This window comes from Mobula hypostoma, chromosome 24 (assembly GCF_963921235.1).
Source record: "Mobula hypostoma chromosome 24, sMobHyp1.1, whole genome shotgun sequence".
NCBI lineage: Eukaryota > Metazoa > Chordata > Chondrichthyes > Myliobatiformes > Myliobatidae > Mobula > Mobula hypostoma.
Genome location: NC_086120.1, coordinates 27,787,535 through 27,815,200, shown reverse-complemented (window position 1 = coordinate 27,815,200; position 27,666 = coordinate 27,787,535). Strand labels below are relative to the sequence as shown.

The following is a 27,666-nucleotide window of genomic DNA, read 5'->3' as shown; positions in this document are numbered from 1 at the left end:
GATTTACCAGGATGCTGCCTGGTCGAGAGGGCATGTCTTATGAGGATAGGTTGAGTGAGCTAGAGCTTCCTCTTTGCAGGAAGGGTGTTTGATAGAAACATAGAAACACAGGAAATAGGTGCAGGAGCAGGCCATTCGGCCCTTTGAGCCTGCACTGCCATTCAGTATGATCATGGCTGATCATCCAACTCAGAACCCTGTACCTGCCTTCTCTCCATACCCCCGATCCATTTAGCCACAAGGGCCATATCTAACTCCCTCTTAAGTATAGCCAATGAACTGGCCTCAGCTGTTTCCTGTGCAGAGAATTCCTCAGGTTCACCACTCTCTGTGTGAAGAAGTATTTCCTCATCTCGGTCCCAAAAGGTTTCCCCTTTATCCTCAAACTGTGACCCCTCGTTTTGGACTTCCCCAACATCAGGAACAATCTTCCCACATCTAGCCTGTCCAATCCCTTTAGAATTTTATATGTTTCAATAAGATCCCCCCTCAATCTTCTAAATTCCAGAGAGTATAAGCCTAGGTGATCCAGTCTTTCATCATATGAAAGTCCTACCATCCCAGGAATCAATCTGGTGAACCTTCTTTGTACTCTCTCTATGGCAAGAATGTCTTTCCTCAGATTAGGGGACCAAAACTGCACACAATACTCCAGGTGTGGTCTCACCAAGGCCTTGTACAACTGCAGTAGTACCTCCCTGCTCCTGTACTCGAATCCTCTTGCTATGAATGCCAGCATACCATTCACCTTTTTCACCGCCTGCTGTACCTGCATGCCCACTTTCAATGACTGGTGTACAATGACATCCAGGTCTCGTTGCACCTCCCCTTTTCCTAATCGGCCACCATTCAGATAATAATCTGTTTTCCTGTTCTTGCCACCAAAGTGGATAACCTCACATTTATCCATATTAAATTGCATCTGCCATGAATTTGCCCACTCACCTAACCTATCCAAGTCACCCTGCATCCTCTTAGCATCCTCCTCACAGCTAACACTGCCGCCCAGCTTCGTGTCATCCGCAAACTTGGAGATGCTGCATTTAATTCCCTCATCTAAGTCATTAATATATATTGTAAGCAACTGGGGTCCCAGCACTAAGCCTTGCAGTACCCCACTAGTCACTGTCTGCCATTCTGAAAAGGTCCCGTTTATTTCCACTCTTTGCTTCCTGTCTGACAACCAATTCTCTATCCACATCAATACCATACCCCCAATACCATGTGCTTTAAGTTTGCACACTAATCTCCTGTGTGGGACTTTGTCAAAAGCCTTTTGAAAATCCAAATATACCACATCCACTGGTTCTCCCCTATCCACTCTACTAGTTACATCCTCAAAAAATTCTATGAGATTCGTCAGACATGATTTTCCTTTCACAAATCCATGCTGACTTTGTCCGATGATTTCACCGCTTTCCAGATGTGCTGTTATCACATCTTTGATAACTGACTCTAGCATTTTCCCCACCACCGATGTCAGGCTAACCGGTCTAGAATTCCCTGATTTCTTTCTCCCTCCTTTTTTAAAAAGCGGGGTTACATTAGCCAAAGACTTGTACCCAGGGTGGAAATGACTATAATTTTAAGGTGGTTGGAGAAAAGCACAGGGGAATGTCAGAGTTTAAGTATTTTACATAGAGAGTGTTGGATGTGGAACTCTCTTCCAGGGATGCTGATAGAAGCAGATGTTTAGAGCCATTTAAGAAATTCTTAGATAGGCACGTGGATGACAGAAAAATGGAGGCTATGTAGGAGTCAAAGGTTAGATTGATCTTAAGAGTAAGTTAATAGGTCAACACAACATTGTGGATCGACAGGCCTGTGCTGTACTGTAATATTTTGAAGGTGCGGTATTGGTTGTTGGGGTTTATAGATGGGCATTGGCTGTTTGCAACCAGATTTGGGCTTGTGCAGTTTTGCAAGTGGCAATTAGGCTAGGGGGTTAATAGTACTGTGAGGATGTGGTTGCATGCAGGTTTGTATGGGTCACCCACAGCTGTGTGTAGAGATGGGTCAGGTTATAACTCACATCATGCAACAACTTCTCCAGATTTTCCTGTAACTCCAGGAAGTAGCGTGAAGTGACAAGGGCCTCCCGTGACTTGTCCAGACAGTCCCGGGCCAGCTCAATGATCTGATGGTGGATGAATCCCAGCACCCCATCGGCCAGGGGCAAAACAGCTTTTGGCGAGAAGCTGCTGATGATCTCCTGCAGTTTCTCCTCCATCTGAGCAGTCGCCTGTAACCAACAGAGTATAAAGTGGAACGGATAGTAGGAGGCAAGACCATTATACACAGAACACTACTGAAGCAGACAGAAACCCAATATTACTGTGGTAGGATATGAAACTGGAGCATACACCCACTTCACTTTTCAATAAAATCTGATCCTGGCCTCAGCTCCACTTACTCAAACTTTCAATTGCCTATAGTAAAAACTCTATAGTCAAAAATATATTCAGTGTCTTAGCCTCCACAGCATTCTATAGCAAGGAATTCCAAAAGTGCACATCCATCTGATTGAGTTTTTCCAAGAGATAACTAAGTGTGCCAAGAACAGGTGGCGCTGTTAACCTGACCAGCATGGACTTCTGTAAACCCTTAGATGAGCTCCAAAATGAGAATGTAGCCAATGGATAAACGTTCATGGCCTCCAAACTGCCCACGGTAAACTGGATCTAAATTGCTAATGGCTAACTAGATCAAAATTGTCAACAGCAAACTGGATCCAAAAGTAGCTTGATGATAAGTGGGTGATAGTTGATTGTTTTTTCAACTGGAAGCCCGTGACCACTGGTGTACAAGGACTGGTGCTGGGAGCTTTGCTGTTTGTTATATACAGTGGCATGCAAAACTTTGGGCACCCCTGGTCAAAATTTCTGTTATGTGAATAGCTAAGTGATTAACAGATGACCTGATTTCCAAAAGGCATAAAGTTAAAGATGACACATTTCTTTAATATCTTAAGCAAGATTATTTTTTTATTTCCATCTTTCACAGTTTCAAAATAACAAAAAAGGAAAAGGGCCCAAAGCAAAAGTTTGGGCACCCTGCATGGTCAGTACTTAGTAACACCCCCTTTGGCAAGTATCACAGCTTGTAAATGCTTTCTGTAGCCAGCTAAGAGTCTTTCAAATCTTGTTTGGGGGATTTTCACCCATTCTTCCTTGCAAAAGGCTTCCAGTTCTGTGAGATTCTTGGGCCGTCTTGCATGCACTGCTCTTTTCTTTCTTTCTTTTTAAATCTTTTTATTGAGTAAGTATACAAAAAAGGTAAGCCATATAAACATTAATACAATGTTAAAGTATAATAAAATTCCAAAAGATAACAATACCAAAAAGAAAATACTACAATGTAATTTAAGCATAAGAAACCAAGATAACATAATAGTTTACTAAATTTTATATATATCAATGGAAAAAAAGAAAAAAAAACCCCCCCAAAAAAAACCCACCGTGCAACTAACTAAAAGCAAGGCAAAGCAATGGGCTAACTTGAAACCAAACAGAGTTAAACTTAAAATCACGTCCTCAATCCCGACCTCCATTAAAACAGTGAAAAAAAAACAAGAAGGGTAAATATTACATTAAATGAAAATATCGAATAAAAGGTCCCCAAATCTGTTCAAATTTAAATGAAGAATCATAAAGGTTACTTCTAATTTTCTCCAAATTCAAACATAAAATCGTCTGAGAAAACCAAAAAAAGGTAGTTGGGGCATTAAGCTCTTTCCAATGTTGTAAAATACATCTTTTCGCCATTAAAGTAAGAAATGCAATCATTCTACGGGCTGAAGGGGAAAGATTACTAGAAATTTTAGGTAGTCCAAAGATAGCAGTAATAGGGTGAGGAGAGATATCTATATTTAATACCTTAGAAATAATATTGAAAATATCTCTCCAAAAAGTTTCCAAAGTAGGACAAGACCAAAACATATGAGTTAAAGAGGCTATCTGCCCCGAACATCTATCACAGAAAGGATTAATATGCGAGTAAAAACGCGCTAACTTATCTTTGGACATATGTGCTCTATGAACCACTTTAAATTGAATTAGGGAATGTTTAGCACAAATAGAGGAAGTATTAACTAATTGTAAAATCTGCCCCCAATCATCCACAGAAATGGTAAGCCCCAATTCCTGTTCCCAATCTACCCTAATCTTATCAAATGGAGCTTTCCTAAGTTTCATAATAATATTATAAATCATAGCCGATGCACCTTTCTGACATGGATTAAGGTTAATTATCGAATCTAAAATATATATAGGAGGGAGCATTGGAAAGGAAGAAAGTATAGTACTTAGGAAATTTCTAACTTGTAAATATCTAAAAAAATGTATTCTTGATAAGTTATATTTATTAGATAATTGTTCAAAAGACATAAGGGAACCATCTAAAAATAAATCCAAAAACCGTAAAATACCCTTAGTCTTCCAAGTTTGAAAGGCGCGATCCGTAAAAGAGGGAGGAAAAAATATGTTACCTAAAATAGGAATCGCTAACCCGAATTGATTAAGATCAAAAAATTTTCTGAATTGAAACCAAATGCGCAAAGCATATTTAACTATCGGGTTAGAGACCTGCTTAAGGCGTTTCGAATCAAAAGGAAGAGAGGAACCTAAAATAGAACCAAGTGTATAACCCTGAACAGATTGTAATTCCAATGCTACCCATTTAGGAATAGATAGTATGTCCCGGTCAAGTAACCAAAATTTCATATGTCGAATATTAATAGCCCAATAATAAAATCTAAAATTAGGTAATGCTAAACCTCCATCTCTCTTAGCTTTCTGTAAATGTATTTTACCCAGTCTCGGATTCTTATTCTGCCAAATAAATGAAGAAATTTTAGAGTCAACTTTATCAAAAAAAGATTTAGGAATGAAAATTGGTAATGCCTGAAACACATATAAAAATTTTGGCAAAAAAAACATCTTAACTGCATTAATACGACCAATCAAAGTTAAATATAAGGGAAACCATTTAGATGAAAGTTGAGTAATATGGTCTATTAATGGTAAAAAGTTAGTCTTAAATAAATCTTTATGCTTACAAGTAATTTTAATCCCAAGATATGAAAAGTAATTATTAATCAATTTAAATGGAAATTTATAATATAAGGGAAGATGTTTATTAATCGGAAAAAGTTCACTCTTACTAAGATTTAATTTATAACCTGAGAAAAGACCAAATTGTGCTAATAACTCTAAAACAGCAGGAATGGATCTCTCAGGATTAGAAATATATAAAAGTAAATCATCAGCATAGAGTGATAATTTATGGGACTTTAATCCCCGAGTTATCCCAGTAATATTTGAAGATTCTCGAATAGCAATTGCAAGAGGTTCTAATGCAATATCAAATAATAGGGGACTAAGAGGACAGCCTTGTCGAGTACCACGAAAGAGAGGGAAAAAAGGTGAGTTTAAAGAGTTAGTACGAACCGAGGCTACAGGGGAATAATATAACAGTTTAATCCAGGATATAAATTTCAAGCTAAAATTAAACATTTCAAGCACCTTAAATAAATAAGGCCATTCTACTCTATCAAAAGCTTTCTCGGCATCTAAAGAAATAACACACTCAGGAACATTTTGTGAGGGAGTATAAACGATATTTAACAATGTACGAATATTATAAAAAGAGTAACGACCTTTAATAAAACCCGTTTGGTCTTCCGAAATAATAGAAGGAAGTACTTTTTCTAGTCTATTTGCTAATAACTTAGAAAAAACTTTAGAATCAACATTTAATAAAGATATTGGTCTATAAGATGCACATTGAGCAGGGTCTTTATCCTTCTTTAGTATTAAAGAAATTGATGCTCTATTAAAAGATTCCGGAAGTTTACCAAGTTTCAAAGAAGCCTCAAAAACCTTATAGAGCCAAGGAATCAATAAAGAAGCAAAACATTTATAAAATTCAACGGTAAATCCATCAGGGCCAGGAGCTTTCCCCAGATTCATAGAAAAAATAACATTCTTAATCTCATCCATTGTAATGGAAGTATCTAATAAAGAAGACATATCCCGTGAAATCTGAGGGAAGTCTAACTTATCTAAAAAATCATTCATATATTTAGAATCTCGAGGAGACTCTGATTGATATAAAGAAGAATAAAAATCACAAGCTCTTTTGAGGTCTATTCACAGATTTTCGATAATGTTTAACTCAGGGGACTGTGAGGGCCATGGCAAAACCTTCAGCTTGCACCTCCTGACGTAGTCCATTGTGGATTTTGAGGTGTGTTTAGGATCATTATCCTGTTGTAGAAGCCATCCTCTTTTCATCTTCAGCTTTTTTAACAGACGGTGTGATGTTTGCTTCCAGAATTTGTTTTAATTGAATTCATTCTTCCCTCTGCCAGTAAATGTTCCCCATGCCACTGGCTGCAACACAAGCCCAAAGCATGATCGATCCACCCCTGTGCTTAACAGTCGGAGAGGTGTTCTTTTCATGAAATTCTGCACCCTTTTTCCTCCAAACATACCTTTGCTCATTGCGGCCAAAAAGTTCTATTTTAACTTCATCAGTCCACAGGACTTGTTTCCAAAATGCATCAGGCTTGTTTAGATGTTCCTTTGCAAACTTCTGAAGCTGAATTTTGTGGTGAGGATGCAGGAAAGGTTTTCTTCTGATGACTCTTCCATGAAGGTCATATTTGTGCAGGTGTCGCTGCACAGTAGAACAGTGCACCACCACTCCAGAGTCTGCTAAATCTTCCTGAAGGCCCTTTACAGTCAAACGGGGGTTTTGATTTGCCTTTCTCGCAATCCTACGAGCGGTTCGCTCAGAAAGTTTTCTTGGTCTTCCAGACCTCAACTTGACCTCTACCGTTCCTGTTAACTGCCGCTTCTTAATTACATTACGAACTGAGGAAACGGCTACCTGAAAACACTTTGCTATCTTCTTATAGCCTTCTCCTGCTTTGTGGGCATCATTTATTTTAATTTTCAGAGTGCTAGGCAGCTGCTTAGAGGAGGCCATGGCTGCCGATTGTTGGGACAAGGTTTGAGGAATCAGGGTATTTATAAAGCTTTGAAATTTGCATCACCTGGCCTTTCCTAACGATGACTGTGAACAAGCCATAGCCCTAACAAGCTAATTAAGGTCTGAGACCTTGGTAAAAGTTATCTGAGAGCTCAAATCTCTTGGGGTGCCCAAACTTTTGCATGGTGCTCCTTTCCTTTTCTTCACTCTAAAATTGTACAAAACAAAAATTATACACTAATCTTGCTTAAAATGTTGAAAAGAATGTTTCATCTTTAACTTTATAAGACTTTTGGAGATCAGTTCATCTTCTACTCACAGTAACAGAAATTTTGACCAGGGGTGCCCAAACTTTTGCATGCCACTGTACACCAACAAGTTGGATGACGATTACGACAAGTGATCAAGATGCTTGCAGACAACCTGAAAGTTGGCAATGTTGTTGATAGTGAAGAGGACTGGCCATAGGATATCACTGATGAGTTTGGAAAGATGGACAGAGCAATGACACATGGAAACTAATCGTGAAAAATGTTGGGATGACTAATAAGTAGATCCCTGGAAGTAATAAAGAACAGAGGGACCTTGATATACTCAAGACAGATAAGAAGGCATACAAGTTACTTGCTTTTATTACAGTAGATGGGACATTTAAGAGTAGAAGGGTTATAGTACAACAATATTAAATATTTTCCCATTATTTTCTGTTTTTATATTGGATTTCTAGCACCTGCAGATTTTGATTTTCATGTTATTAGTTCAGCCGCAGCTGGAGTACTATGTGCAGTTGCGTTCATTACCTTATAAGAACGATGTGATTCAACTGAAGTGAGTGTGGGATGGGGGGTGGAATTCAACAGGATATTGCCTGGAATGGAGCGTAACAGCAATGAGGAGAGACTGAGTAGGCTTGATGTTTGTTTTACTAGGGCAGAGTAAAACAAACAATCAGGGACCTGACTGAAGTGTATAAAAGTACGAAGGGCATGGGCAGGGTAGGTCGTGGGAAACTTCTTCTCTTAGAAAAGTTGCAGAGTTTTAAGATAAAGGGCTGGTGATTTAAAGGGCATTTAAAGAAGTTGAAGCACTTGAGAATCTTATAAATTTCAATAAAATTACCTCCTATTTTTCTAAACCCCAATTAGTTTAGATCCAACTGTTCAATCATTCATCTCAGGGTAATCTCTTCATCCCAGGAGTTAATCTTGTCAACCTTCTCTAAATTGCCTCCTGGGTAATTACAGACTTCCTTAAATAAGGAAGCAGAAGCTAAATGTAGTGTTGTGGGTGTGATCTCAACAAAGCTCCGAGAAACAGTGGTGGAAATCATGCTGTCAGTTTCAGCAATATCGTTTGAAGAATAAATCCTGGCAGGTCACTGGGAAGAATATTTTCCCAAAGATGGGTGAGCTGGTGACGCAGAAAATAAGTAGGAACTCACACCCTTCTCCTTCAGTGGAACTCACCCAGATTTACACTGGAATTTTGTTCTCATGTCTGAGGCGAGCAAGAAATCCTTAGAACTTAAAGGTTTGGATGCAAAAGATAGGCCAAGCATAGCACCTCATGTGTACAGCATCAGAGCTGAAAGAATCCTGGTTTACAAGGATATCATGGGTGTTATGTCCCCTCTGGTTTGGTTGCTATTTTTTTTACTTACTAAATCTCATTGCTTACTTGTAAGCTGTTGATTACTTACTATTGCATTGTTAAGCAATTAACCTTCGATGTCAAGTTGTCCATTATATATTCGCTTGTATTCATTCACTAGTCAGAAGCACCTTTACGGGATGAAGGAATTTTAATCAACATTTGATCAATCTTTTGTGAGAATGCCGAGAAATACTGTCTTTTTACTCAGCTCCTTGTGTACTGTAACTGGTTGGTGAACAATAAAACCGCATTCAAACTACAATTACACTGAGACTGGAGTTTATCGATCTGCTTGAGAGACAGGGGAAATCCTAAGTGAAGGCAGAATAATGGGACTTACCTTAGGAAACCGTTCTTTATAAACATGGTTCATCATCACAATCTCATTATCGAAGGAAAGCGAAGAGCGTCCAGGGCTATGAGGAAACAGAAATAACAAAGGTATTATTACCTTTATTAATAATATTTACATTATAGACAAAATTTTATTGGCATTACCACCACAATTGATATTGATGATAGCGCTGACATCAGACGTGTTGAAGCACCGAAAAATCAAGCTGCTGAGGAACTCAACAGATCAGACAGCATCTGTGGAAGGAAATGGGCAATTGACATTTTATGTCGAGATTCTTCATCTGGACTGAAAGAAAGAGGAAAGACATCGAGTATAAAGAGGGGGATGGGTGGAGCAAGAGGTGTCGAATGTCAAGAAGGGGTTGATGGGCTGATGGATTCAGGTGGGGGAGAGAGAACGGTGAAAATAGTGACACTCAAAAAAAGAGCTGCAGATTATGGAATCTAATAAGAAAGGAAGACGAAGAGAGGAACCAAATAAGGGAGATGGGATCAATGCAGGGTGGGGGGGGGGGAAGGATGGTCAGCCATTTTAACCTTCCTCCTGTCAGTACAGCCCTCATGCCTTTGCCTCCCCATGAGAGATCACTGTCAACAGAAGCTGCTGCCCTCTTGAGTATTTCAGTCTACAAGATTGTCCTTGTTCCAATGTGTGTACGAGAGTGGCTTCAGTGTCTGCTGGGTGACCTGCATCCCAGGGAGTGGATATCGGTCACACTCAATGACAGTGAAAGGCAGGGTAATCAAAATACAATGATTGTTCCTCTGGATCTCCCTCCCTCCCTTTGTCTGTCTGCCTGTCATACCTGAGACTCCGGGATCGAGGACGGGTGGTGGGTGACTGAGAGCCCTCGTCATCGCCGACGCTGTCAGTGCTGCGGAAGTGCTTGCAGAGGGAACGGAGCTCCTCTGCAGTGGGCTGGAATGGCAGCTGGTGCAGCCGCTCCTGAGAGGAGGAGGAGGACTGGAGGGAACATGGAACAATGTGAAGCCGCGGTCTGAACAAACTCTACATAATGCCCACAAACAGCCTCCCCAACCCACACACAGCCATCTTTTCCCACACTCTCCCCTCTCCCCGCCATTCACACACACATTTCCATTCCTACGCAGTTAACCCATGCTGTTCTTCACCCCTCTCACTCCCCACATTACATGTAGGTAGAATAGGGTAACTGCCCATCAGCCTTGAGCATGGACTCACAGACAGGGTTGAGCTTGGAGTGTTGGTTCCATATCCAGACGATGGGAGCGAGGCCAAGGACCAGCGGCGGCCATCCACCCTGTAAAGAAGATCAGCACAGCATGATCCCGTCACTGCCAGGAAATAACAAATCCCTTCATAACCAGCCACACCTGCCCCACCAGTAACTCCCTGTACAGCTAACCTCAGACTGGTCAATCTCGGAATAGTAATGAAAACAAAACATTGGAAGAACTTTCCCCCTATCTTCTTATTCTGGTATCTGCCCCCTTTGCAGTTCTGATAAAGGGTCTCAGACTGAAACACCGACTATTTATTCCCTTGCATAGATGTTGCCTGACCTGCTGAGTTCCTCCAGCATTTTGTTTGTGTTGCTCTGCATTTCCAGCCTCTGCAGAATCTCCTGTATTCATGTCTGGGCGAACTCAGTGGGTGGAGCATTACATGTGGAGGCAAGAATTGCAAGCTAACTTTTCAGGTTCAGACCCTGCATCAGGACTGAGAGGGAAGAGGAAAGACTGGCAGGATATAGCAGAGTGAACTGGGATAGGATAAAGGCTGGTAAGTGATAGGCAGAACCAGATGGGGAGGGGATGGTGGTAGATAGGGGGAGGGGTGAGGATGGGACAGGTGAACAAAGCAGTAACCTCAAACAGGTCCCTTCTCTGCTCCTAGTAAAACAAACATCAAACCTACTCGGTCTCTCCTCCTTGCTGTTACCCTCCATCCTAGGTAATATCCTGCTGATCACCCCACCGCTTGCACTCCCTTCAATTTTATCAAATAGTTCTTACAAGATATTCAATACAACTGCACACAGTACTTCAGCTGTGGCTTAACTAAGGCAAAAAGATGAGTGGATAGGGTGTGCAAGGAGAACAGAAGGGGTGTGGATTACCTGAAATCACAAAATTCAATGCCCCCCCAAAGGAAATATGTGATGTTCTTCTTCAAATTTGCATTTGGTTTTTCTGTAGTAATGGAGAGGGCCGAGGATTGATGGGTGGGTGTGGGAGAGCGAAGGAGGGTTAAGATGATGTGCTATCAAAAGCTCAATATGGCTGTTGCAGACAGAACCCAGGTAGTAGACTACACTGTCTCACCAAGGCTAACGTTTTTGTTCCTTAGGACATAGGAGAATGAGAGGTGACTTTACAGAGATGTTTTAAATGATGAGAGGAATGGATAAAGTGGACAGTAACAGTCTTTTCTCCAGGTTAGAGCTGTCCAAAACTAGGGAGGTTAGGTTTAACTTGAGGGGAAAGAGGTTTAAAAGGGACCTGAGGGTCAACTTTCTCACACGGAGGGTGGTGAGTATATGGATTGGGCTGCAGAGGAAATGGTTGAGGTAGGTTCAACAGTATTAATTAAGAAACACTTGAATAGGTAACTGGAGGGGTGGGGCTCGGAGGGACGTGAGCTGAATGAGGAAGTTGAGCCTAGCTGGGTGGGCTTTTTGGCTGAGGGACCCATGTCCATGCTGTATTGCTCTATGGCCAACAGTGGCAGCATCGTGAGCACCAAATGCAGTAAATCAGTTTGGGAGAGATGCGGGTGAACGTTTGCCGCACCTGAAAGTGTGATTTAAGTCCTTCAATTGTAGTGAGTCAAGAGCTGAAAGGGCAGGTGTTATGGCTGAAGGGGACGGCAGTGGATGAGTGGTCCAGGAGGTTGTGAGGAGAGTGTCCCTGCAGGAAGCAGGAAGGGTGAGAATGTGTCTGGTGGTTGGATCACATTGGAGCTGGAGAAAACGCAGAGGATGACGCTCCAGATGCAAAGGTTGGAGGGGTCGAGGATGAGGATGCTGTTCTGTCCACGCAGAAGCAGACGTACAAGAAATAAGGGAAATGCATATGAGGACTCCGATCAATTATGGCAAAGGGGAAGGCATGTTTCTGGAAGAAGGAGATAATCTCAGACGTTCTAAACTAGCAGGCCTCAACATCAGAATAGATGGAGTGGAGACAGAGAAATTGAGGAAACGAGTTAGCATCCTTATAGGGGGCAGAACGGGAGAAAGTGGAGTCAAGATAGCTGTGGGAGTTGGTATTATATAGAAGAGGTCAGTGACATCTGTCTCATGAGATGGAGAACAAGAAATCCATGGGTTATGTGACAAGGTTAGCTTCAGATTCAAGGCCTAGGTCTGGATCAGGCCTGGATTCACATTTAGGGGTTGGAGGCTGAGGGTCCTGGATTGGTGTAGGGGTTGTGGTCATAGATTGAGCACACAGTCAAAGCTGGTGTCCTGGAATTGGATCAGCCACAGATTGGGCTGCAACAGTATCAGGGCACTTAAAAGCCTGGTTAGGAAGTGACCTCCAGCACCTAAAGATGTACAGACTCAAAATTTAGAATCAGGGTCAGGCACAAGGAAAGGAATCTCAAGCATTAGGGGAACTTCAAGGAAATCTCAGGTCAACCGATAAGTTAACCTCACATTGAGTGTGCTTAAGATCATCTTCTTAGCTTGTGCCAAGCAAATCAAGTGGAACTGGAATTGTGGAGAGAGGCAGGACTGGAAAGTGAGCAGGCTAGCCTTTCAGTGGAGGGAAGGAAGGCATGGATTGGAGGAAGGACAGGTACAAGATTAGAGGGAGGGAGGAAGGGAAAGAAGAGGCTTGTGAGGGAAGGAAAGTACAGGATTGGAAGGGATGGAGGGAAAGAATGGGATTGGAAGGAAGATATGGGATTGGAGAGAGGGTAGAAATAGATCACAGAGGAACAACTGAGATTGGACTGAGGAAAGGGGTAGCCAATATCCTTCCTTCCATCTAGAACACTCTGTATATGTCCCAATAAGCAGAAAAATTCTCACATCCAGAATTCTACCATACCTGCGTGCGAAGGGGAAGTTGAGAGCAGGACTGGTGGACAAATTCCTTGGACTGTCCAGCGGGCTTCCAGCTAAACAAATTCACAGACATTAGTCAAAGAAATTGTAATTAAGAAGTGAAATCTAAATTAAGCAACAGCACAGGTGTTAGAAAATAAAATGTTCCAAGCATTGGTTAGGTATAGAATAAAGCAGCCTCTTTACATTGCCCTTCCAGGGGCTCCTGGCTGTTCCGCGGTCTAAACTTATGCTCAGGGGTGACCGTGCTTTTGCTATTGTAGCCCCTAGACTGTGGAACAGCATTCCCCTCCCTATCAGATCTGCCCCCTCCATCGACTCTTTTAAATCCAGGCTCAAATCTTACTTTTATTCACTAGCGTTTGAATCCTCCTGATGTGGCTGATTTTTGGCTTGTGCCAAGGCCCTTGTGTTGTTTCTTTTGTGCCTATAAGCTGTTTGCCTTGTTGGTTATGTCTGTGTTTCTCGTATTTGTAATTTTAGCTATTCTGCTCTGATCTGTACAGCACTTTGGTCAACGTGGGTTGTTTTTAAATGTGCTATATAAATAACTTTGACTTGACTTGACTTGACTTGACTTCCAAGGCCAGGGACAACAGATGTTTAACACTGAGATAATCAACATTAATTTCTTCCTTTGCCCCACCAGACTCTATTATCTCCATCCTCTCCCTGATACACGATCATTCACAATCTTGACATGATGTCTGACCCTAAGCTGAGAGTATCAGGGACATTTTCACACCACCTCTCAGCCAGGTCTATTTCTATCTCCGTAACTGCTTTCTGCCTCAGTTCATCTGCGGTTGAAACCTTCATCTACTCCTCTGTCACTTCAGACATGACAATTACATTCACTTCAGCCTATTCCCTCTCATTGTACTCTCTGCCAACTTGCGATCAGCAAAGTATCATAACACCGTGTCCTAACTCACACCAAGAGCTGCTTGCCATCCCAGATACATGGGATCAAGGTCTAACATAGTCATAGTCATAGTCATACTTTATTGATCCCAGGGAGAAATTAACATTGGTGGATGGGAACTAAGACCAAAATCAGGGGTTGGGCTGCAATAGAATCAGGACCCTTCCTGGTTTTTGTTCAGACAATGCCATGATTTTATAATACTCATCCTTATTTTCAACTCCCTTGGTGGTCAGATCCCTTCCAAACTTGGTAATCTCTTTGAGGCCTTTAACCCTCTGAGCTATCTGCTCTTCTCCAGTTTGGGCCATTTGAATAACCCTAAACTTAATCACTCCAATATAAGCAGCCATGCCTTCAGCTGCCAAGACCCAATGCTCCAGAATTCTCCTCAAACCTTTCCACCTCTCTATCGCTTTTAGCTCCACTGAGATGATCCTTAAAAATAACCTCATCTACCCTAATTATGCTTTATATATCCTGGTATCAATGTTTGTCTGGTAATGTTCCTGCGAAGCATTTTGGTTTATTTTGCCTTATGAAAGGTGCTACCACGTATTCATGAATAGAGTGATAAGAGCCTAACTTGGACAAACGGCTTCAGGGTATTTCGGTGTCATGGTCTGCATGGACGACTTGGGCCAAAGGACCATGCTAAACTCTGCGAATATATTTTACAAACATCATTATCTTCTTGCAGCTGTGCCTATAAGGATTGCTGGTTAGGCCACACATCAACCTGATCCTTCTCTGGCCTGAGGCCGATGGCTGGCTGCTGTGCTCATGGGGACAGCAGAAGTGCAACTGGCACGGATTCCAATTCAGATAAATATAGCAGATTTGAACATAAGCAAAGGAAGGTTGGAAGAGATTAATCCTGACGTCAAGACAACTGTGACTCCGGGGAACCGAGGAAACATCTATCCTAGTTAAAGTCGCCTGTTTAACTAGTACCCTTGTCATCGCGCTCAATCATAGACCCGCCATCACTACTGCACTATGGCTGCAGAGTGCAACATCTTAAAGATCTACTGTGGCTACCAGCCAAGGCTCTTCCAATAGCAGCTTCTAATCCCACTCGCTCTATACCAAACAGACAAGGCAGCAGGTGCACTGAACCCCATCTACCCCATGTTCTCTTCCAACCTATACATCATCTTGATTTTGAATTTGACTGGCATTCCTTTATCACCACCAGATCTGCATCCTAGAACTCTTTGTCAACAGCACTGTGGGAACATCTTCATCAGAAGGACCTACAGCAATTCAAGGCCACAGCTCATTACAACTATTTTAAGGGCAGTAGAATGGGCAATAAATATTGGTTTTGCCAGGAATTATTGGGAAATGTTCCATTAATAGTAGTCTCCCAAACAGCCACCTCACAGGATAATATGAATTCTACTTCTAAAAAGCCATCAACCTCCCACCTCATCTAGTATATTCTCTAACTTCAGGAGTTCACAGTCAACCAGTAATGGGATAATGTGTTCCAGTGATCCCTACCTATCTACTGGGAATAAAATTGGAAATAAAACCAGAATATGAAATGGGAAACTGAAATTATACATCAGGGCTTAAATACAAATGGGACTCTCTAACAGACCAACGTGAAACTGATTTTCCTACTCCCACGACTGTGTTGAAAATAGAATTCCACTCTTGTGTACAGATATACAAGATCCTGGACAACCTGAGACATTTTCCCAGGGGCATTTCCCAATGGGTAATATCAGGGGGCATAATTTTAATATGATTAGAGGAAAGCATGGGGGGGATGTAACAGGTAAGTTTTTTTACACAGAGAAAGATGGTACATGGAATGCCCTGCCAGGAGTGAGGCAGATACATTAGGGACATTTAAGAAACCCTTAGACAGGTGCATGGGTGATAGAAAAATGGAAGGCTATGTAGGAGGGAAATGTTAGATTAATCTTAGAGTAGTTTAAAAGTTCATCACAAAATTGTAGGCTGAAAGCCCTTTCCTGTGCTGTAGTGCTCTATATTCTGTGTGTCATTGTTAGGGTTCAGCTTTCATTAGGTCTCTCACTGTCCCAGTCACATAGCCCATTATGAGTTATCTGCTGGACATCTAGGTCCATGGGCTGTCAGTCACACCTCTTTTTAAGACTCTATTTTAAGCCCTGCTTCTGGCAAGAAACAGATAAATGACTTGGAATGTTTCATTACCTGCTGGTAGAGAGAGTGGAGAGAGAGGACGAGAGAGGCTGGGAGACCCTGAACTCACCACCAGGCTCTTCCTGTTACTGCGGCAACTGAGGAAAAAAAAGACATTAAGATCAATCTAAGAAATCCAGAAACTGGAAGGAATCCAGATGTAACAGCAAGAACTGAAGCTAGAAAACTGGGAATAAAACCAGAATATGAAATGGAAAACTGAGAACAATCATTTAAAACATGAGCAAAATCTGGAAACCAGCAGCATCAAGTGTGAATCTGGTTGTATCATGGGGATCAGGAGCTAGAAAATGAGAACCGGTACATATGTGATACAAATGTTAAGACACTGATTGGGCCAGTGTTGCCCTCTCCCGAAGATGAATATATGCACACATATACATAAACGTAAATACTAAACAGGAGTACGACCAAGTCATTTGGCTTCTCAAGTCCATTCTGCCTTTTATTAAGATCATAGCTACTAACATTGCCCTTAGAAGAAGGGAGTTCCAATGGCTAATGACCTTTTGTTAAAAAAATCCTCATTTTCTTCAATGGGTGCACCCTAGTTCTAGATTCTTCCATAAGGGAAATCATCCATTCATATCCACTCTGTCAAGACCCATCATGTTCTTATATGTTTCAATTCAGCTTGCACTATAGAAGCTAATTCTGACCAACCTTTGCTCATAAGATAGCCCAATCATTCCACGTATCAGTCAATAAACTTAATCTGTACTACTGCCAATGTATTTATATTCTTGCGGAAATAAGGAGAACACATGTGGACTTCTGTTTACTTTATTCCCGGTGTTGTCTCAACAGTTTCTATAAAACTGAAGAATAACCTCCTTACTTTTGCATTCAATTGTCTTCACAATACATAACAATATTTTGTTTGTTCTTACTGTACCCGTATGCTAATCTTTTTTTTTAAACCTGAGAGTGCCATGAGCCTCTGGTACCATGACACCTAACTCCTCTGCATCTCACAGCTATCATTTAGGCATTTTTTCCCTGCCAAACCAGACAATTTCATACAGTCATAGAGAAGAACAACACAGAAACAGGCCCTTTGGCCCATCTAGTCCATGCTGAAGCTATTTAAACTGCCTACTCCCATCGATCTGCACTGGGATCATGGCCTTCCATATCCCTATTATCCATGTACCTATCCAAACTTCTCTTAAATGTTGAAATTGAGCTTGCATGCACCACTTGTGCTGGCAGCTCATTCCACACTCTCATGACCCTCTGAGTGAAGAAGTTTCCCCTTAAGCTTCTCACCTTTCACCCTTAGCCCATGACCTCTGGTTGTAGTCCCATCCAATCTCAGTGGAAAAAGCTTGCTTGCACTTACGCTATCTATACCCCTCATAACTTTGTATGCCTCTGTCAAATCTTCTCTCAATCTTCTACATTCTAAAGAATACAGTTCTAACCTAGTCAACCTTTCCTTATTACTCAGATACTCCAGACCCAGCAACATCCTTGTAATTTTTCTATGCTCTCTTTCAACCTTGTTCAGATCTTTCCTGTATGTAGGTGACCAAAACTGCACGCAATACTCCAAATTAGGCCTCATTATCATCTTATGCAACTTCAACCAAACATCCCGGCTTCTGTGCTCAATACATTGATTTATGAAGCCTAATGAGCCAAATGCTTTTTTTATAACCATATCTACCCGTGATGCCACCTCCAACAAATCACGGACTCTATTCCCAGATCCCTTTGTTCTACCACACTCCTCAGTGCCCTACTGTTCACTGTGTAAGACCTACCCTGGTTGGTCCTACCAAAGTGCAAAACCTTGCACTTCTTCACATCTGCCATATTTTAGCCCATTTTTCCAGCTGATGCAGATCCTTCTGCAAGCCATGATAGCCTTCCTTACTGTCCACTACAACCCCAACCTTGGTATCACCCGCAAATTTGCTGATCCAGTCAACTACATTATCATCCAGATCATTGATATAGATGACAAAAACAAAGGACCCAGCACCAATCCCTGTGGCACACCACTAGTCACAGGCCTCCAGTCAGAGAGGCAGCCTTCTACTACCACTCTCTGGCTTCTCCCATAAAGCCAACGTCTAATCTAGTTTATAACCTCATCCTGAATGTCGAGTGACTGAACCTTCGTGAGCAGCCTCCCACACAGGCCCTTGTCAAAAGCCTTACTAAAGTCCATGTAGACAACACTCTCTGCCTTACCTACATCCAGTTTCCAGTGATCCTCCTTGAAAAGCTGTGTAAGATTGGTTCGAGATTATGTATCACAAACGAAGCCATGCTGACTATCCTTCATCAGTCCATGTCTATCCAAATACTTATACATCCAGTCCCTTAGAATACCTTCCAATAACGTTCCCAGAACTGACATCAGACACACCAGCCTATAATTTCCTGGTTTTTTAAAAGACCGAGCAACATTGGTTATCCTCCAATACCCTGGTACCTCTTCTGTTGCAGATGATGTTTTACATATCTCTGCTCGGGCCCCAGCAATTTCTGCACTTGCCTCCCATAGGGTCCCAGGGAACACCTTGTCAGGGCCTGGGGTTTTATCCACCCTAATTTACCTCAGGATAGCAAACACCTCCTCCTCTGTAATCTGTACAGGGTCCATGAAGTTGACACTGCTTTGCCTCACTGCTATAGACTCTGTATCTATGTCCCGAGTAAATACAATTGCAAAGAATTCACTTAAGATCCCTCAAATCTGTTTTGGTTTCACACATGGATTACCACTCTGATCTTCCAGAGGACCAATTTTGTCCCTTGCAATCCTTTTGCTCTTAGCATAGCTATAGAATCCGTCAGAATTCTCCTTCACCTTGCCTGCTAGAACAACTTTATGCCTTCTTTTAGCCTTCCTGATTTCTTTCTTGAGTGTTCTCTTGCATTTCTTACACTCCATAAGCCCTACTTGCCTATGCAAGTACTAGTTGTTTGCTATGCACCTCTTTTTTTTCTCTTAACCAGGGCCTCAATATCTCTTGAAAAATCAAGGTTCTCTACCCTTCTTATCTTTACTTTTTATTCTGAAAGGCACATACAAGCTTCGTACTCTCAAAATGAAATTTTTGAAGGCCTCCCACTTTCCAAGCACACCTTTATCCTGTCCTAATCCACGCTTGCCAGATAATTTCTCACACCATCAAAATTGGCTTTCTCCAATTTAGAATCTCAACCCACAGACCAAAACCTATCTCTTTGCATATTTACTTTGAAACTTATGTCACCGTGCTCACTGGATGCAAAGTGTTCCCCTCTACAAACTTCTGTTACTTGCCCTGTCTGATTCCCCAACAGCAAATCCGGTATTGCACACTCTCTCACTGGGACTTCTACGCACTGATGAAGAAAACTTTCCTGAACACATTTGACAAACTCTATTCCATCGAGTCTTTGTACAGTGTGGGATTCCCCGTCACTATGTGGAAAGTTAAAATCACCTATTATAACAACCTTACGTTTCTTGCAAAGTCTGCAAACTCTTTACAAATTTGTTCCTCTAAATCCCTTGGACTGTTCGGTGGTCTGTAATAAAGCCCCATTAACACGGTCATAACTTCCTTTTTTCAGTTCCATCCATAATGCCTCACTAGTCGAGTTTACCAGTCTGTCCTGACAAAGCACTGCCATGGCATTTTTCCTGACTAGTAACACCACCCACTCTGTCACATCTAAAACAACGGAAGCCCAGAATATTGAGCTGCCAGCCCTGCCCCCCCTGCAACCAAATCTCACTAATGGCTACAACGTCATTAATTCCAGGTGTTGATCCATGCCCTGAGCTCATCCACCTTTCCTGTGACACTTCTTGCATTGAAATAGACACAGCTCAGGACACTAGTCACACCATTATTAATCTTTTGATTCCTGACTTTGTCTGAGGTCTTATCAACATCTGCCTCCATGACCTCTCCTCTAACTGTTTTGGCACTCTTGTTTCCAACTCCCTGCAACTCCACTGTGCAATATTAACAAACCTTCTTGCTAGGATATTCGTCCCCCTCCAGTTCAGGTGCAAATCATCCCTTCTGTACAGGTCCCACTTTCCCTAGAAGAGAGCCCAATGATCCAAAACCTTGGGCCCTCCCCCCTATACCAACACTTTAGCCACATGTTAAACTGTATAAGCTTCCTAAGTTTTGGCCTCACTAGCACGTGGCACGGGTCCTGCCCTTTAACTTAGCACCAACTCCCTGAACTTCCTATGCAGAATTTCGTCACTCGTCCTACCCATGTCATTAGTACCTACATGGACCACAACTCTGGCTGTTCCCCCTCCTACTTCAAAATGCTGAGGACTCGATCTGGGACGTCCCAGACCCTCGCACACGGGAGGCAAAAACCATCCGAGAATCTTGTTCTTGCTCACAGAACCTCCTGTCCATTCTCCTAACTAATGAATCCCCTATCAAACAGTCGTGCCTCTTCTCCCCACCTTCCCTTCTGGGTCACAGAGTCAGACTCAGTGCCAGAGACCCAACCACTGGGACTTTCCTCTGCAGCAATATTCAAAATGGTAACCTGTTGTTGAGTGGTGGATGGCCATACCCTGCCTACTCCTTAACCCCTGTCTTGATGTCAATATTAATCTCTCGATCAATGGCGACCACAGTTATTATCAGTTGTTTACGGGAGCTTGCTGAATGCTTATTTGCTACCACGTTTCTTGCACTGTTACAGCAACAACAACACATCAAATGCACTTTTTGGCTCTGGAAAGCTGTGGAACATGCTGAAGTTGTGTTAAGCAGAAACTTGCAAATGTTTCTTAGAGTTAAGCGTGTACGCCTGGCTGCTTGCTCTAAACTTCCGAACCACCTCCTCTCATGCCAGCATTATAATTAGACTCTTCGACAAATCACACAGTAAATAACGTCACTGATTTCTGTTCCCTTCTGTAACTCTCAGACGGAAGGCTCAGCTGCCCTGATCTATGTTAACTCGTCCTATCTGCTTCTATCATGTCCCGACCCAGGAGCCAACTGCAGCAACAAGCTGGTACTGGGTGGTACAGCTGCACACTGTTGGACCAGCCACGATATCCTCTTGGCATCAACCCAGAGCAAGATTCAAAGCCATTACCAGAAAGTCACAAATTAATAAACGACTAAAGAAACCTCTGGCCCTGGTGGAATGCAACAATTTGAAAGCAAGTACAGGCCCAAGGTCTTCTTTCCTTTCTGAACTGATTCCACAACCTATGGACTCACTTTCAAGGACTCTACATATATTATTTATTTAAAAATTTGCACAATTTGTCTTCTTCTGCGTATTGGTTGTTTGGCAATCTTTGTTTATGTGCAATTTTTCATACATTCGATTGAATTTCTTTATTTTCGTGTAAATGCTTGCACAAAAATGAATCTCAAGGTTGTATCTGGTGCCATACATGTACTTCGATACAGTAATATACTTCAAAATTTTGAAATTTAAATTTTCTTTCTTGGAAGCAAAAACCACAGTAGAGTTTTGCTGTTCAGTTTCTTGCTCTTGAAGTTGTTTAACTGTTTGACCGTGACAGGCATCACCTGTGACTTCCAGGTTGTTATGGCAGGCCGCCAGCCTGAAACTTTCACCCTCCACCTGTTCTACCCCTCCAGCCTCCTCCTCCACCACTCCATAATATCATGGTTGATCCCCTGCTTCACTCCTCCCAAGAACCCAATTATAACTGTTCTGCAGGAGATCTCCAGCCTAACTTGCTGTCTCGTAGATCTGTGTAATCCCACTGATCCACTTCCTCCATATGAATCCCAAGCTAATTATATTGCCTTATCCACTTCACATATCCCTGCATCAATCCCCAACTACTGCCACTGCTTCAATGCCTTTTTGTAGTCCTGTATCAAATTGGAGATTTGTTATTTAATAATAGATTTCTCAGACCTTGCCGCAGCCACATCACGGTTACATACCGTTTTTGCCCTTTGCTCGATAGTTCCTCAATTTCTGTTGCTCTGCTTTAGCCTCCTAGGAAGACAATTTAAAACCACCGCTACTCATTACAGCGCCCACACCCCAGGTTATGAATGTCAACTCAGTGCAGCCCATATATATGATCAATGTCTGGGAGCCCGATGGGAGGATTTACCAGTTTGGTGGGCCTGTGCTTTTATTTAAATATATTGCCCAGCGAATGCATTTCCAAACTGTGCGCGCTGTTCTGGTTACAAACAGTCTTCACTAATGGAACCTTGGGCAGGAAATGCAGTTGACCCTGGGGGAAAGTGTAAGGTCAATTCTCTTGCATATGATCACAATCAGAGGGATGGGAAACGAGCTGAGAAAGGAGTGGGCACCTTTCCTCGACCCCATCAAGCAGTCTGTCCTCCAAGGTACATGCATATATGGTACACAGTTGATGCATAAGACAAGCTTCTTTAAAGTCAGAAAATAGGCTCCCCAAATGTAAACAGAAGGGGGGGGAGGGAAAAGGGGAGGGGAGGAGAGAGGGGGGAAGGAGGAGGAGGAGGGGAGGAGGAGGAAGGGAGGGAAGTGAGGAGAGGGAGGAGGGAGGGAGGAGAGGGAGGAGGGAGGGAGGAGAGGGAGGAGGGAGGGAGGAGAGGGAGGAGAGGGAGGAGGGAGGGAGGAAGGGAGGGAGGGAGGAAGGGAGGGAGGGAGGAAGGGAGGGAGGAGGAGGGAGGAGGAGGGAGGAGAGGGAGGAGAGGGAAAGAAGGAGGAGGGGAGGGGGAGAGAAGGAGGGGGGAGGGGGAGAGGGGAGGGGGAGAGGGGAGGGGAGAGGGGGAGGGGAGAGGGGGAGGGGAGAGAGGGGGGAGGGGGAGAGAGGGGAGAGAAGGGGGAGGGGGAGGGAGGGGGAAGGGGGAGGGGGAGGGAGGGGGAAGGGGGAGGGAGGGGGAAGGGGGAGGGGGAGGGGGAGGGAGGGGGAAGGGGGAGGGAGGGGGAAGGGGGAGAGAGGGGGAGGGGGAAGGGGGAGAGAGGGAGGGGGAAGGGGGAGAGAGGGGGAGGGGAGGGGGAGGGGAGGGGGAGAGAGGGGGGAGGGGAGGGGGGAGGGGAGGGGGAGAGAGGGGGGAGGGGAGAGAGGGGGAGGGGAGGGGGGAGGGGAGGGGGAGGGGAGGGGGGAGGGGAGGGGGGAGGGGGGAGAGGAGGGAGGAGGGAGGGGGGAGAGGAGGGAGGAGGGAGGGTGGGAGAGGAGGGAGGAGGGAGGGGGGGAGAGGAGGGAGGGGGAGGAGGGAGGGGGAGGAGGGAGGGAGGAGGGAGGGGGGAGAGGAGGGAGGAGGGAGGGGGAGAGGAGGGAGGAGGAAAGAGGAGGAGGGGGAGGGGGAGAGAGGGGGAGGGGGAGAGAGGGGGAGGGGGAGAGAGGGGGAGGGGGAGGGGGAGGGGGAGAGGGGGGAGAGGAGAGAGGAGGGAGGAGGGAGGGGGGAGAGGAGGGAGGAGGGAGGGGGGAGAGGAGGGAGGAGGGAGGGGGGGAGAGGAGGGAGGGGGGAGGGGGGAGAGGAGGGGGGAGGGGGAGAGGAGGGAGGAGGGAGGGGGGAGAGGAGGGAGGAGGGAGGGGGGAGAGGAGAGAGGAGGGAGGAGGGAGGGGGGAGAGGAGGGAGGAGGGGGAGGGGAGAGGAGGGAGGGGGAGGAGGGAGGAGGGAGGAGGGAGGGGGGGGGGGGGGGGAGGGGGGGGGGGGGGAGGAGGGGGAGGGGGAGGGGGAGGGGGGAGGGGGGAGGGGGGAGGGGGGAGGGGAGGGGGAGGGGGAGGGGGGAGGGGAGGAGGAGGGGGGAGGGGAGGAGGAGGGGGGAGGGGGAGGGGGAGGAGGAGGGGGGAGGAGGGGAGGGGGAGGGGGAGGAGGGGAGGGGGAGGGGGGAGGGGGGAGGAGGGGAGGGGGAGGGGGAGGAGGGGAGGGGGAGGGGGAGGGGAAGGGAGGAGGGGGGAGGGGGGAGGAGAAGGGGAGGGAGGAGGGAGAAGGGGAGGGAGAGGAGGGAGGAGGGGAGGGAGAGGAGGGAGGAGGGGAGGGAGAGGAGGGAGGAGGGGAGGGAGAGGAGGGAGGAGGGGAGGGAGAGGAGGGAGGAGGGGAGGGAGAGGAGGGAGGAGGGAGGAGGGAGGAGGGAGGAGGGAGGAGAAATGAAACAGATCAGAAATGACCAGAAAAGAAACAGGTAAGAAAAGGTCGGGAGAGACGGAAGTAGAGGACACGCCTGTGGAAAAGAAGTGGGCTTAGAGAGGCAAACGTCTGACGTCAATAGAAAGAAATAATGAAAGGCACTGAACAACAGGAATTCTGCAGATGCTGGAAATTCAAGCAACACACATAAAAGTTGCTGGTGAACGCAGCAGGCCAGGCAGCATCTCTAGGAAGAGGTACAGTCGACGTTTCAGGCCGAAACCCTTCGTCAGGACTCACTCTTCCTTCAGTTAGTCCTGACGAAGGGTCTCGGCCTGAAACGTCGACTGTACCTCTTCCTAGAGATGCTGCCTGGCCTGCTGCGTTCACCAGCAACTTTTATGAAAGGCACTGAGTAATTCTGTACTATCATGTGTGATGATGCAGCTTCGAATTTGGAATCAAGGGCACATCTCATCGCCTCAATTCTGTCAGCATTGAATGTGCTCACTTCACTCAATCCCACAATTACTGAAATGTTCAGCAGTCTTATCAAAGGAAGCACTTTCCATCTGAAACAAATGACAGCCTGCTGCCTTTCTTTAGAACAGCACATGGCTTATTACAAAGTGAGATCAGGGATGAGATCACAGATCAACAACATACACTGACATATTTACCTTTTCGAACGCTGGAGCAAGGAGCCTGTCACACAATGGCTCTTGTAGCTGGGCAGCCCCATCCACTCACTTGGATCGGACATAATGACACCAAGGCAAGTTCTGTTCAGCAATCCGAGGGTTAAAATCAAATGTTGATTCTGTACCTTGAATACAGGGATCTTCTCACTGTGCTTTTAAATTCTGTGCCTTGGCCTTTTCATCTTCTGCGAGCCCACAATGCAAATTCATTACTGTTGCCACCATGGCCAACATAGCTCTTTGTCTTTCCCTCACTACCTCTTAATATCTTCCCCTCTCTCAATCTCCCATTGTCTTTCCTTCCCCTCCTCCAAACACTCAATTTCTCCTTTCCTTCAATTCTCACTCCCCTCTCTTTCCCTCCCCGTTTCTCCTTCCCTGCCTCCTTACACCCTCCCTACCCCTCTCTAATAGTCCTTCCTCTTCCTTTTTACATCCACCCTTCTTCCCCTCGCTGTTCTCTCCCTCCCTTTCCTACTCCTTCTCTCCTCTCCCTCCCCTCTCTGATTCACCTCTTTCCCTCCCCTCCCTGCTTCCCCCCTCTCTCCTTCACCTCTATATCTCCCTCCCACCTTCCCCTCTCCTCGATGCCTCCCCTTCACTCCTCCACTTTACATTCCCCCACCACACTCACTCACTACCTTTTCTTTCGCCCTTCCTCTCACTACCGTGTTCTCCCCTCCCTCTCACACTTACTCCCTGTTTTTTTCTCCCTCCTACCCCCCTTTTTCTCCCTCCCGCACTCCCTCGTCTTTCGCCGAGAGAAGATCAGAGGCCGTCGCGGTGCTTCGCCCCTCCGCTGAGGGAACTCCCGCCGACTCGCGGCCACAGAAGAATCCGAGCTGCAGGCCCCATCAGCGGCCCCGGCAGCAGCGCAGGAAGCAGCTCGTCGCACGGTGACAGGAAGCCGGCAGCTGGGCGGGGCGCGGCCGGGGCCTGTTGTTTTCCACTCATCGCTTCTTTGTGAAACCGATGAAGAGGCCGCCCTGCCCCCGGGCTGAGGCTGCAGGCGGGGCTGCTCGATGGATCCGCGTTTGCTGGGAAACCCCGCAACCCCCGATACCCCAACCCACACGACACCACCTCGCCACGTCCCAACTCCCACACCGATCCTCCAAGCCCCCGGAATCCCGGATCTTCCGTCAGTAACTCCAACTCTCAGACCACTCCAACCCCACAAAATACCCCAACCCTCCAAATCTCTCCGTATTTTGCTATCCCCCTGCCAGATCTTCATAGCCCAGCATCAACCCTCCCCCACATCCTCTACACCCGTAAAGCCCCCAACACATTTCCAGTTCTCCCTTGCTTGGACCCGAACAGCAGGCTTATTGTTCTCATCATCCTTTCCCTCAGCTCCCAATCCTCATTACCTACCTTCCCTCCCTTCTCACCCTGACCCTCTGCCTCCCCTTCTCTCTTCTTCTCCTCCCCATGATTGCTGAGTATATTGGAAGAGCTCTGCACAGATTAAATATAGAAAGCCTACAGCACAATACAGGCCCTTCAGCCTACAAAGCTGTGCTGAACATGTCCTTACCTTAGAAATTACGTAGGGTTACCCATAGCCCTCTATTTTTCTGAGCTCCATGTACCTGTCCAGGAGTCTCTTAAAAGACCCTATTGTACCCGCCTCCACTACCGTCGCCGGCAGCCCATTCCACGTACTCACCACTCTGCGTAAAAAACTTATCCCCTGACATCTCCTCTGTACCTGCTTCCAAGCATCTTAAAACTGTGCCCTCTTGTGTTAGCCATTTCAGCCCTGGGAAAAAGCCTCTGACTATCCACACGAACAATGCCTCTCATCATCTTATACAACTCTATCAGGTTACCTCCGTTGCTCCAAGGAAAAAAGACCGAGTTCACAGATCCTATTCTCATAAGGCATGCTCCCCAGTCCAGGCAACATCCTTGTAAATCTCCTCTGCACCCTTTCTATGGTTTCCACATCCTTCTCCTCTGCACCCTTTCTATGGTTTCCACATCCTTCCTATAGTGAGGCGACCAGAACTGAGCACAGTACTCCAAGTGGGGTCTGACCAGGATCCTATATAGCTGCAACATTACCTCTCATCTCCTAAACTCAATCCCACAGTTGATAAAGGCCAATGCACCATATGCCTTCTTAGTCACAGAGACAACCTGCGCAGCAGCTTTGAGTGTCCTATGGACTCTGACCCCAAGATCCCTCTGATCCTCCACACTGCCAAGAGTCTTGCCATTAATACTATATTCTGCCATCATATATGACCTATCAAAGTGGACCACCTCACAGTTAACTGGGTTGAACTTCATCTGCCATTTCTCAGCCCATTGACATCCTATCAATGTCCCGCTGTAACCTCTGACAGCCCTCCACACTATCCACAACACCTCCAATTTTTGTGTCATCAGCAAATTTACTAACCCATCCTTCCACTTCCTCATGCAGGTCATTTATAAAAATCACGGTGTAGGGGATCCCAGAACAGATCCCTGAGGTACACCACTGCTGACTGACCTTCATACAGAATATGACACATCTACAACCACTCTTTGCCTTCTGTGGGCAAGCCAGTTCTGGATCCACAAAGCAATGTCCCCTTGGATCCCATGCCTCTTTACTTTCTCAATAAGCCTTGCATGAGGTACCTTATCAAATGCCTTGCTGAAATCCATATACACTACATCTACTGCTCTACCTTCATCAATGTGTTTAGTCACATCCTCAAAAAATTCAATCAGGC

At 45.0% G+C, this 27,666-nt stretch overlaps 1 protein-coding gene across 2 annotated transcripts in view; it reads right to left on the bottom strand.

The window, feature by feature from the left end:
• The window catches only part of LOC134337444 (microtubule-associated serine/threonine-protein kinase 3-like), a 98,342-nt gene that overhangs the window by 50,147 nt on the left and 20,529 nt on the right, over positions 1–27,666 (bottom strand). Inside the window, exons 1-7 of one of the 2 annotated variants that reach the window (XM_063032450.1) lie at positions 24,917–25,314; positions 16,177–16,262; positions 13,045–13,114; positions 10,208–10,286; positions 9,810–9,967; positions 8,987–9,062; positions 2,033–2,242 (exon numbers count right to left, since the gene is read on the bottom strand). In XM_063032450.1, coding sequence (XP_062888520.1) covers positions 2,033–2,242; positions 8,987–9,062; positions 9,810–9,967; positions 10,208–10,286; positions 13,045–13,114; positions 16,177–16,262; positions 24,917–24,999 — 762 coding nt within the window. In that variant the 5' untranslated portion in view covers positions 25,000–25,314. Of the gene's footprint in view, positions 1–2,032; positions 2,243–8,986; positions 9,063–9,809; positions 9,968–10,207; positions 10,287–13,044; positions 13,115–16,176; positions 16,263–24,916; positions 25,315–27,666 lie in introns of those variants that run through there. The other variant, XM_063032451.1, reaches the window with a different exon arrangement.